General features: G+C 36.9%; 1 protein-coding gene across 1 annotated transcript in view; it reads left to right on the top strand.

Annotated features, from left to right (window-relative positions):
• LOC145979514 (transmembrane and coiled-coil domain-containing protein 4-like) overlaps positions 1-12,907 on the top strand; it is a 59,350-nt gene that overhangs the window by 13,012 nt on the left and 33,431 nt on the right. The window contains exon 4 of the mRNA XM_083112453.1: positions 6,031-6,175. Coding sequence (XP_082968579.1) covers positions 6,031-6,175 — 145 coding nt within the window. The remainder of the gene's footprint in view (positions 1-6,030; positions 6,176-12,907) is intronic.

The raw sequence follows: 12,907 nt of genomic DNA, 5'->3' as shown, positions 1-12,907 counted from the left end.
TTATCTAATTCCTCTTCCTGGTGAGTCAATTGGGATTGAATAGTTTACATGTCTTCCCGGAAGACGACCAGCTCGCCTCTGATGTCCTGCAATTCCCTCCGTAATTCCTCAAGTCCAGAAGGGGCATCGGCCACCCTTGCCTCGGGATCCACCTGTGCCCCGCCGCAAAGAACCGCTACCACCTTGTCCTCCATGGTCTTGAGTTTCGCCTCCAGTGCGCTGCATCGTTAGCCGAGGTGCTTGTTCGCCATGGTAGCACTGCCTCCTTGTCGCTATTCACTCACAAGCATGAGAATTGAGAACTAAAAAGTGGAGTTTTAGTACGTTGTGGGATATCGAGCGAAATCTATAGTACTTCAAGCCACGGGTTGACTACTTATACGCGCCGTAAGAACATTTGCTGGCGTGATAATGCTCTATGTTCATAAAAAGCGGACGTTATTTTCGGAGCCGACTTTACACGCGTCTAGTACTATCCGCCATCCGCAAGTGTATCCAGCTACAGTTATTAAACATTCTCCAACTTTAGACAGTGTACTTTTTCCTGAGGTGGCCGCGGTGGCTCAGTCGGTAACGCGTCTGACTAACATGCTCAAGGTCCTGGGTTCGATCCCCGGCCGGTTCAAATCCGGGAACTTTTCTAACGGTGAAAGCGGCCCCGGCGCCGACCCAGCGTCGAATAACATGGGTACCTGGGGAAACCCTGGGGGGTAAAGGCGGTCAGGGGCGTGATGCTGATCACATCACCCCCACTCACGACCGGATCAAGAAAGTGTGGGGCGTTACCCTCACACCCCCTATACGCCTTCATGGCGTGGTGCTATGCACAGGGGAACACTTTACCTTTTACCTTTTTACTTTTTCCTGAACCCCGAGTGAAATAGAGTCTCATGACACCGCTGGAGAAAAGGTTAGCATAATGGGTAAAACTTTGCAGAGCGTTTGGTGCTACTGATTGGTTGTTGCCAAGCTAGTAGACTTGTATCTCCGCTGATGTACTCGTGCAGGTGTAGTAAGCACCTTTCTCGAGCAGGACGTTGCAAGCTCTTCAATGGTCTGTCGTCGGTCTTTGAGCACAAGTTCACGAATTTTGTCGACATTTTCGTTCGTTCTTGAAGTTGACGGACATCCAGAATGAGGTTTGTCATCAATCGACATGTCACCTTTTTGGAAGCGAGAAATCCACTCGTACACTTGAGTTTTCCCCATAGCACTCTCGTTGTAAGCTGTCTTCAACATCACAACAGTTACTGCGGCATTTTTCCCGAGCAGGAAACAAAATTTCACAGCCGCACGCTGTTCTCTTACATCGGCCATCACAAGAAATGAGGTGTGAGCAAAACTGCTTTTACGAAACAAATCACCGTGACCAACCTTTCCCGGCGAAGCCACTGGGTGCACTGAACTCACGACGAGTTGCTCGATGCTTGCCTAGCGGGAAAAATTCGTACTACGGAAGCTGCATCCAGCGCAGCGCTATTCCGTTTTTGTTTTTTTTTGGGCACCCACTCGTATATTGTTACCTGTTCTGGGATTTGATGAAATTGAATATTTGGAAATTTAAAATTGTGTTGCAGGGTGTCTACCATTGAAGAAAGTCAAGAAATCAACAAGGTCAAGAAATTATGCTTGTGGTCAAGAATTTTTTGGTATTTTTTACAGGATGTTGAATTTAGATTGCTATATACTTTTGCTGGGATTTGATAAAATTGAATATTTGGAAATCTATAATTGTAATTGAGTTTTGGCTAAGATTTGTCGCTTTGTTTCTTAAGAATTAAATTCTTGAATGCATGAAGTTTTGGAAAAATATTAGCCCTAGAAAGCTAAAGTATCGTAAAAACCTACGATACTAGATGACCATATTTCACCGTACACCACTTAGCCAGTGGGCAATGGACTCCTCGGCTCAGTTCCGCTCACCACGTTGCCTTTTGTGTCGGTTTATGGCAGACTCAGTTGTCAACCGGCTGCCGGTATAGTTGTTTTCAGAATGCACTCGTACGTTTTACGACACATTAGCTTCTCCGCATGGATTTTTGCTGGAAACCATTTTGCGAACTTGTAATTTTTTTCATTATTGGGTATAGTTTGTTAAGATTTTATTGAGGGTTTTGTTTTGATTGAATTAAAGTTTAAATTATTTATAAGCACCAAAAATGAATCCACAAAACCAGCAATCTGCGGAATTTGTCCATCGGCTGCCGCTGCAACAAGCCGATCTGTGTGGAGCATCGGGGAAAATGCTGTGTGCACTGTACTGATGAACTTTAGAACAGTTTTTTTGTAACCGAAATGTTTGTCAAGGTTTATTTTAACAAGTCTTGTTTATTAAAATTCATTTTTTTAAAAACCTATTGGTTGTCATAGTTGTTTTTTTTACCGCCTCGTGAATTTTACGATACGTTAGCTTTAAAGAAACTTTTTACACACGTTAGCTTTCTAGGGTTAAAGTAATGCAGGATGATGTCTGAAGCATTATTTTTTTACATACATTAATAATTAAAGTTTCAGTTTTCATCTTAACCAGCCTTGTGGTAGTGTTCTTTTATTGAAGAAATATATATATATTCCTAATTTCCAACTATGCCTAAGTAGGGGGCGATTAAATAAATGTTACGAAAAAAGAAAGGTCAAGAATTTTGGATTTGTTATTTTCGTAGACACCCTACCCTGTATTGGGTTGTGGTTATGATTTGTTCACTCTGTTTCTTCAGAATTACATTCTTGAATGAAGTTTTGTAAAAATATTAGATAAAATAATCTGTCCATTCCCATTCAGGATGAAGTCTGAAGTATTAATGTTTATATGCATTAATAATTGAAGCAAGTCTAAATCTCTTGTTAAAGTACAGCTTCAGTTTTCACCTTAACCGACCTTGTGGTAGGGGTTTTTCATTGAATAAAAATATGTTTTCTTCATTTTGAAACTGTACTCCAGTAGGGGCAATTAAATAAATGTTAAGAGAAATATGAAAAAGAAGAGGAAAGTCAAGAATTTTGCATTTGTTTGCTATAGAGTGGTCTGCAAAGATATTTAAAGTACATAGAATAGTGAGGCGATTTTTTGTTGCAAATTGAGTGATGATTCTGACTTCAATAATAATGAATAAAATTATAATTTACTGGAAAAATAATTGAAGTTTTGATCCTCAAATATACACTTGTTACTAGCAAACGTTTCACTTGATGTAAGTTTCTAAACCATGAAGGTTCAGTTTATACTTTTTATCTCTATATTTTGATACTTAAACATGAAGTTTATTATAATTTAATAGAAATTAATGTTGACTGCAGGTAGCAATCAGTAAAACAAAGAAGATGCTGCATGCAGTTCATACATGCAATGCATTCTGGGATTTATAGCTTATCTATACAACTCATCATGTGTGATGGTTGGTGAATCTGCATGTGCAGTACACAGTGGAGAGTCATTTGACTGCAACAGCCAGTCTGTGCCACTTGTATTGAAGCAGCTCCTAACGAAGGCATGGTCACCATGAATTGGGACAGTGTCATTTTCCTCAACGGTGTTACTCTGCTTGTCCACAGTGTTTCTTTCAGGAATTTTGATCTGGCGGGGCATCCCAGAGGGAGGGCGTTGTGAATCTCATCCTCGAGATACAACATATGTGCATTTAACATTGAGAATTACCAGTGGTCATTCATGGTTCGTCAATGAATTTGACGCTGAGCGTTACAGGTGGGAAATAACGTACAGTAACAAAAATAAAGTAGGATGCGGTGACCTAAGTATACTTAGTAATTCAATGTGGAAAGACATAGATTTTTTCTCTTTATTTGTCCCTGTCTCTTTTTATTAGTCTGTTGTCTAACATTTACAAATATTATATTGTCAATTAGCATTCTACTGTTTTGTCCAGAAAATCATTAGTTGGAATCTTAGGTCCCTCAATGCTTATTATCATGCAATGCATTAAAGTTCCTGGGAGCATTATACTTCTTGTCCTAGTCAGTATCCTATTCATAGCACTGAAAGACCTTTCTACGCCAGCTGTCGTTACGGGAATGGTTTGAACGAATTCACAGAGTTCTTTTTCAACTCGCAATATTCCACATCAGCTTCTAAGATTTTCAACAATGGATTGTCAGCTTATGTATACTGTATATTCCATTATCAAGCATCGACTTGACAAAAAATTGCAGGACTTGAGGTCAGCAAGAACGCCTTGCACTTTAAGCATGGGACAATTAGCACAAAACCTTTTGACTTCGGTTTCTTGCAAGTCTGCTACTGAAAGGTTTCAAATTGACTTGCGAATCTCATGGTATCAACAGATTGATCGTTGAACCTGTTTTCAATTTCTTCAATTACACTTTCCGCGTATTCCTTCATCCCACAGAAAGTTTTCCTAGCATCTTCGTCAGCAACCAGGTGCGCTGCAGATCCGATATTCTTCAGTTCGGTCCGAATATTTTTTGCAGATCACTGTTGATGTTTTCACACTGATTTGCAATATCCTGCAAATGCAATTTGGTTGAAGTAATTAGAGGGATGACTTTAGCCAGACTCAAATGCTTCTTTTACAAAGCGTTGCTGAGGATAGAAAGTCCACTGAGGATTTCATTCATCACATTGCAAGTAATAATGAAACTGTCATTCGAGATGGGAGAGAGGAGATAAGGCTAGTGCGGTTGCCAGTTTAATTCTGCTTCTTCTGTAAGATTGGACAAGTGTGGGCGTTGTTATTTACAGAGGGAAATATAAAGGCAAAAACATTCGCCACACAAGGTAATACAGTCTGATGCGAGGGAAACAACGGTAGCAGAAAAGTTTTATACTTTGGTTTTGTTGTAAAATTTTGTCCGGGAAGGGGGAGGGGGGGGGGGTTAGAAAGAAACACTGTGTGCAGCCATTGGCCATCATACATGGCTAGCTTGTATAGGATAGAGCAACTGTAACTTGCAGTAGTGTGCGGTGACCATTTAGATAGCCGAAGCACTGAATATATAATTTTTTAAATAAACAATAGTACATCAAGGGGCAGGCTTGCCCTGATAGAAACACTGCACGCAACTGCTTTGCGGCATTTTAAGTCTTTCACGGGCTCCGCAAAAATGCCTGTCGACACTTTCGGGGAGTCTAATTTATCTTGTGACTTATGCAAAATTCAAATTGCATACCGAAGCAGTGCTTCGGTAGCTTACCTTGTATGCGTGCCACTGGTAACTTGTTTACTATAAAAAGTAACTTTCCAAAGACTGAGCTTCATGGCATCATGGATTGCAGTTGCAAGCACCCAAGATTTACTTGTGTCAAATATAGGTGATTGTGGGGGGGGGGGGGGGGGGCATAAAAGGCAATTGCCCCTCCCTTTCCCATATAATGTCTAAATTGTGATTCAAGATCAAATTGTAGTACTAACGAATTAAAATGAAGAGAGAATTAAGAGAGCATGATAATTGGATTGTTAATCATAGGACTGCATGATCGTCACAACCTGATTTTTCAGTACAAAAATTGGTTTCTAATCTTTCATGCGTAGTCGTTGCATCAGCCGATCGGATAATGATAGCGGTGCAGAGTCTTCAGACACGGAAGATTAATTAAATTGTCTAAGTCTGTACTTCGAAATACTACTAAATTGTTTCAGGTGTAATATTTTGACTATAATGCACAAATTGATAACAAGTAATGTGTTGGAACTTTTTTCCAACCGGAAAAATGTTCGCTAAACTATCATGAAGAAATTATGTGCGTCAATTTATAATATTCAATTTTAACGTGTATATTAAAGAGGATTCTGTGCATCCTAATCTTCCACCGAGGACAGGTTAGTAATAAATGATTTAAGTACAGTAATATCGGCATTAAAAATAGAAAAATTCTCCCCAGTCTTTGCACAAAAAAAAAAAAAAAATTGGCATAAAATCTTCAATGATTATGCAGTGAAATATGGTACATGTGATATTGTGTGACACCAATAAATAAACCAGTATGTACTCAGCGTAATTTTGGATAAGAAAACATCCATTCGATCATCGTTGACGCTTGATTTTCTCCTTTAGGTGCAACCAGTTATGCTTAGTCTTCTAGAAGGTCAAGGTGGACAGTCACCTGAAGCATACATAGAGCTTCTTCTTGGGGAGGACCCACTCAATGGCAATGGTCTTCTTGTTTTGGAAGATCTTATCCTTTTTGCAGTTCAAGGAGGTAAGTTACACAGCAAAAGTAATTTTGTAATGCACTGGTTTTGCACTGTATTTAACAAGGTGCTACTTTATATCAAATGTGATTAATGTGTCGCTTTGCATATATGCAATGATATCTTTGAATACCCATAAAAGTTTTTCATTTTGCCATGCCTTTTTCTCAAAATTGTACGAGAGCTACTACATTTTTTCTCAAAGTTAAACTGTGGTACCATAATATGATTGTATGCCCAGGAGAACATGATCCCTGTAGTATGTGGACATGTCACTAGATGGCAGTGTGATGAAGAGTTATTGTATAGAGGGCAGTAGTAATTCATTGTTGTCTCAACTGTCGTGCCACGTCAGCATTTGTGTATCAAAATAGCCGTTCTTCGTGGGAGAAATGCTAGAAGATGCTACAGGGAGATGGTGAAAACTATGGGGAATAATGTCCTACTGTAGTATGCACCTCTTTCGTTCCTGTAAAGCTTGTATGCTTTCTGATTTGTAAACACGTGAGACACAATGCTATCTTTAAGGATGTCTTGCTTGCTTCTCTATTCTATACCGAGTACGCATGATGTGTATAGTTCATGCATTCCACAATACTACACACTGCCTACTTCCATTTGTATATTTTGGGTTTTCATGTTAGTACCGCATTCTCGCGGAAAAAAAAAATAGCTGTCATGACATGTGAAGATGCAGAAATATTGTTACAAAAGTAGATGCTTTGTGTCAAACAGAGTTAGTTTTAGTGTTTCCCTTGATACACAAGGTGCTTGTCTGTAGCTAAATGGTTACAGTGGAACCCCAATTTTACATTCCCAGATTTAACATTTTCCCGCATTATGCATTCAATCTTGATGGTCCAACATAGCAAAAGATTTTCCCACATTTTAAGTTTTTTTTTGTTATCTTGATCCCCTGAAAAACGTAAATTCAAACTTCCAATATAGGTCTCTCAATTTTGGTGCAAGCGGTCCTGGGTTTGATTCCTGGTTGGGTCCCCCCCAAAAATTAGCACTGACCCAGTAGAGTGAGGTCAATTTCAGAACTACTTGAAAAGAAGAAACAATGTGCTCTAGTCTCAGCAGCCAGAAATGATGTGATGTGCTGACTACATGTCACACAATGCTTGGCAGAACCTAACCCTTAGAGGACTATTGTGTTACAGATTTTAGTTTTTAAATTTGATGTTGGTGGGCCAAAATTAGGCTCACCATATATGTGAAATTTATTGCAACATGATTGCAGTCTCATAGATGATTGAAGTTCCCACCATATGCATTGATACACCCTTACACCCTATCTGCAACACTTTTACACACTGTTGGCCCCAATGCAACAGTATTGTTGATATTGTGTATCATTATGTAAGCACACTAGACTAGGGATGGACGATATCGGAAATTTGATATCATGAAATATTGTCACAGGTGATAAGGGAAAGCAAGCTAAAACGTCAACCGTCGGAAGCCGAGCGAGTTAAGAGAACCTGTCCTGTGGGAGTACTTGCCCACCTCGGGAACTCCGGCTCATCCGAACGAATGTAGGATGAAGCCTTCACCGAGTTAAAGCAATTCATTTTCCAAATCATGATATCAGAGATATATCAGATATATCAGATATATCAGATATATCAGAGATATATCATCTCCACGATATATATTGCTAAATATAAAAAACTAACTAACTAACTCTCTAGCCTTCTTAAACCTGAAGGTTCATGTTTGCAGCAACACAGGCATTCCATCTGTCCCTATCCTGAGCAAGATCTATATACTCTTTTCCCATCCCTACCGATTTCCTTTAGGTCCGTCTCAACGTTGTCTCTCCATCTTCGTCTTGGCCTTCCTACAGGTCTCTTACCATCAGTTTTCCCAACAAGAATCCTGTAAACTCCTCTTTCCTCTCCCATTCGTGCCACATGGCCTGCCCACCTAAGTCTTCTTGATTTCATTATTCTAGTAATATCTGGACATGAATACAAATTATGTATTTCTAAACTATGTAGCCTTCTCCACTCACCTGTCTCCTCATCCCTTTTAGGTCCAAAGATTTTCCTAAGGATCTTATTTTCAAATACTCTCAATTTATGTTCCTCTTTCAATGTAAGGGACCAAGTTTCACTCCCATATAATACTACAGGCAATATTACTGTTTTGTATATTTTAACTTTTAGTTTCTTAGATATTAAACGAGAAGACAATAGTTTATGAAGAGAGAAGTAACATGCATTTCCTGAATTAAGCCTACTTTTTATTTCCTCTTTAATATAATTTTCACTTGTTAATATTACTCCTAAGTATTTGAATTTGGAAACTAGTTCAAACAAGTTTTTATTAATAATTAGATTTTGATTATTACTTAACACTTGGTTTCGGCCTGTAAGCATATATTTAGTTTTCTCTTTGTTAACTTCTAAACCTATCTCTTTAGCAGTTTTGAAAAATATTTTAGCATTATTCTTAATTGTATTTATATCATCCCCTAATAAGTTTACATCATCTGCATATGCTAACAACTGAGTCACACCATTTAATTTTAGTCCTTCGTTAGTTTCTTTTACCTTCCTAACAGCATATTCTAAGGCAAAATTAAAGAGCAATGGAGATAATGCATCTCCTTGTTTTAACCCATCATGAATTGTAAATTTGTTAGACACATTAATACCCACACGAATTTTACTTTCTGTTCCACTGGTGCATACTTTTATCATACTAACAAGCTTCTTAGGTATTCCAAACTCTACTAATATATTATATAATTTATCTCTTTTGACCGAATCATATGCTTTTTTGAAATCAATGAATAGCTGATGGACATTTTGATTATATTCCCACTTTTTTCCAAGTGTCTGTCTAATGTGAAAAATTTGATCTGTAGTTGATCTGTTATGTTTAAATCCACATTGATAATCATCTATAATTTCATTAGCATATGGGGTTAGTCTTGTTAAATGAATGTTAGATAATATTTTACATGTTGTTGAGAGTAGAGAAATTCCACGGTAATTATTGCAGTTCATTTTATCATCTTTTTTAAACACAGGAACAATTATGGATTCTTTCCACTGTTGAGGGATTTATTCTTTATTCCATATTAAACAAATTAATTTATGGATTTGACATATTAACGAATGTCCACCATATTTAATTAACTCAGCTGGTATTTAATCTATGCCAGGTGCTTTGTTATTCTTTAACCTTTTAATAGCATCTTTAACTTCAGTCAAGTTAGGTTCTGGAACTAAAGGATCTGCTGTGTGCACTTCATTTACTTCTGATTTATCTCCTACATGAACATTTAAAAGGTAATTAAAGTAGTTCTTCCATCTATTTAGAATATCGCTTGGGTCAGCTAGAAAATCACCGTCTTTATCTTTTATCAAGTTTACTTTAGGTTGCCACCCCTTTCTAAATTCATTTACACCTTTATATAACTCTCTGATATTTTTGTTGTTTTTGCTGTTTGTTTCAACTTCTCACTTTATTCTATTATAATTGCTTAGATTTGTATCATCAGAGTTATTTAACCACCTAAGTCTAGCCTGATTTCTTATTTCTATTAGATTATGACATTCATTATCAAACCATGGCTTACTTTTTCTTGGTTTATGGTATCCTATACTTTCTTTAGCTGCTGATTCTATTGCATTACATATGTGCTCCCAATTCTTATTTACATCTGTTTCATTTATATTTTCATCATCATTTAAATCCTGCAAAACATCGAATCTATTTGATGGTTTAATTTGGTAATCTTTCTTAATTCTTTCATCAGCAAATTTTCCTGTATTAAATTTTATAACTTTTAGATTTTGTTGCTTATGATTTATCACTGCGAGTCTTACTCTTAATTTAGCAATTACTAAATAATGGTCACTGGAACAGTCAGCACCTCTATGTGTACGAACGTCAATTATACTAGTATGCGTTCTCTTATCAATGAGAATATGATCTATCTGATTATGAGTTTTACCATCTGGAGAAGACCAGGTATATTTATGGATATCTTTATGTTTAAAAGTGGTACTTTTCACAATTAAATTCTTTGAGGTTGCAAAAGTAATCAATCTTATACCATTATCATTACTTAATTCATGAAGACTTTCTTTACCAATCGTGGGTTTAAATGTCTCTTCTTTGCCAATCTGTGCATTACAGTCACCTAACAGAATTTTCATATCATACTGAGAAAATTTATCAAAGATCTGTTCTAACTCTGCATAAAAATCATCTTTAGTATTATCATCTTTATCTTTCGTTGTTGCATGTATGTTTATTAAAATAATTTTACACCACCTACCTTGTAAAACTGCATATGATATCGTATCATTAATAAATTCTACTGTTTTAACAGTCGAGATAATTCTATTATTTATGAAAAAGCATATCGCCAAATATTGTGCCGATAAATCTCTGACACAAAATATATATATATCTAAAATATCCTGATGATATATCACCAACATGATATATATATCCCCAAATATCATGATGATATATTGCCGACATGCCAGCCTTGTGGCGAAGTGGTTAGCACATCATGCTATGATGCCAGGGGTCCCGGGTTCAAATCCTGGCCTGATCATGGATGTTTGTGAGTGTCCATTCATCAATTTCATCATGTCATCACTCACCCCCATCTTCGCAAATTAGCTAAAAGTGGCACAAAAAGCGAAGTAAAATATAGCAAATGAATCAATCAAAGATATATCGCCGACACAATATATCGTGATGATATATCATCTAGTTGATATCACCTGGACGATATTTTTTCAATAACATGATATTTTGTGTGGATGATATAGTTTGATGATATATCGTCCAACACTACAGTAGACACAGCACATGCCTTCTTTTGAGTATCCAAATGTTCATTTCAGCCTCGCTTCTTTAGAGCTGGTAAGGTTATTGATTTACTTGACTTATTTCTTATCGCTCCTAGTGGAGCATAGAGCCTCCCTGAAGGATTTCCATCTTGTCCGATTCTTCGACAAACTCTTGACAGACAACCACATCTTCCCTTGTTGCAGCAGCTCCTGCTCAATTGTCCTTCTCCGTGTACATCTGGGGCAGCCTCTCCTTCGCGCTCCCTGAGGGTTCCAATCCAAAGCATCCTTTTCTATTGAGCCATCCGGTTTTCCCAGTATGTGGCCAACCCATTGCCATTTCCTCTTCTTTATTTGTTGTATGATTTATTTCTGGTTAGTGATATCTCAGTTTCTCATTTGTAATTTTATCAGGCCACTTTATATTCATGATCCTCCTTAAGCACCTATTCACAATTGTTTGTAGTTGGTGTCCTATTTTATTTGTTTGCTTCCAAGTTTCACAGCCATATAGTAAAACTGACTTAACATTTGTTTGAAATATACTGAGCTTTGTTCTTAATCCAATTTGTTTACTTTTCCATATTGGATACAGATGAATGAAAGCTATATTGGCTTTGCTTATTCTGTTTTTGACATCATCATGTGCTCCTCCATTTTTAATTATTATTATTGCTCCAAGATATTGACATTTTTCCACTTCTTCGACAATCAGGTTTCCTATTTCTAATTTCTGGTATTTTTTGGCATTTATTCTCATTTCTTTTTTTTTTTTTTTCATTTATTTTTAATCCTACTACTTTTGATTTGGTTTCAATGTCTTTCAATTTGTTTTCCATTGTCCTTGAAGGATTGCAAAAGGAGACAAACATCATCGGCAAATTCAAGGTCCCCGATTCTATCCATCATTTTCCATTGTATTCCTCTTCTATTTTTGTCCAAAGCTCTCCTCATTACATAGTCCATCACTAATAGGAACAAAGTTGGTGCTATCACACATCCTTGTCTTACTCCAGTTGTATTTGTTGTTGGTTCCGATTGTTGTGTATAACTTGACACTTGCTTCTTATCAGATTTAGTATTTTACTAGGCATACCTGTTTCACGAAGAACCTTCCACATTTTGCTCCTATTTAGTGAATCAAAAGCTTTTTCGTAGTCGATGAAGTCTGTATATAGTGTTGTTCTCATTTCTGCTGACTGTTCTAGTATAATTCGGAGAGCATTTATATGATCCACGGATGATCTATTGGAATTGAATCCTACCGGTTCCTTCCTTATAGCTTCTTGTATTGGTTTCTTTGTTCTATTTAATAATATTCTTGCAACTACTTTACTCGGTATTGATAACAAGGTCGTTCCACACCAGTTACTACATTTTGCAAGATCTCCTTTCTTTGGCAATTTAATAATCAATCCTGTTTTCCATTCTTCTAAATACCTCTCTGTTGTCCAAATTTGGAATATTAAGGGATATGAAAGTGGTGCTGAAGTTTCTATATCAGCCAGCAAAATATCCGATGGTATTGGCACAACTTTACCTTTATTTGTTTGTTTAATTGCTAGTTTAATCTCATCTAAATTAGGAGTATTTGTGTTTACCTTATTCAAGCCTTTAATCTTGATGTTCCCTGTTTAATAATTCTTGGAAGTAATGTTTTCATCTTTCCATTTGTTCTTTGCCTCATGTAAGCAACTTCCCATTAAGATCTGAATTTTCTTCTTTGCTAATTGTCTTGTTATATCGTATAGTTCTTTTAAGTTATTTTTGTTACAGCCTCTTCTGCTTGATCTGCTAGTTCATCTACCCATTTCCTTTTATCCCGTTGAACACTTCTTTTAATATCTTGATCTTTTTGTTTGTATAAGTTTGCTATTTTTTGTTTTTGTTGTCTTGTCCTGGCGTTGCTAAGTC

The sequence above is a fragment of the Lepisma saccharinum genome, chromosome 26 (assembly GCF_977018435.1).
Source record: "Lepisma saccharinum chromosome 26, izLepSacc3.1, whole genome shotgun sequence".
NCBI classification, from domain to species: domain Eukaryota; kingdom Metazoa; phylum Arthropoda; class Insecta; order Zygentoma; family Lepismatidae; genus Lepisma; species Lepisma saccharinum.
The sequence above is the reverse complement of the archived record's forward strand: the minus strand, read 5'-3'. Positions and strand labels throughout refer to the sequence as shown.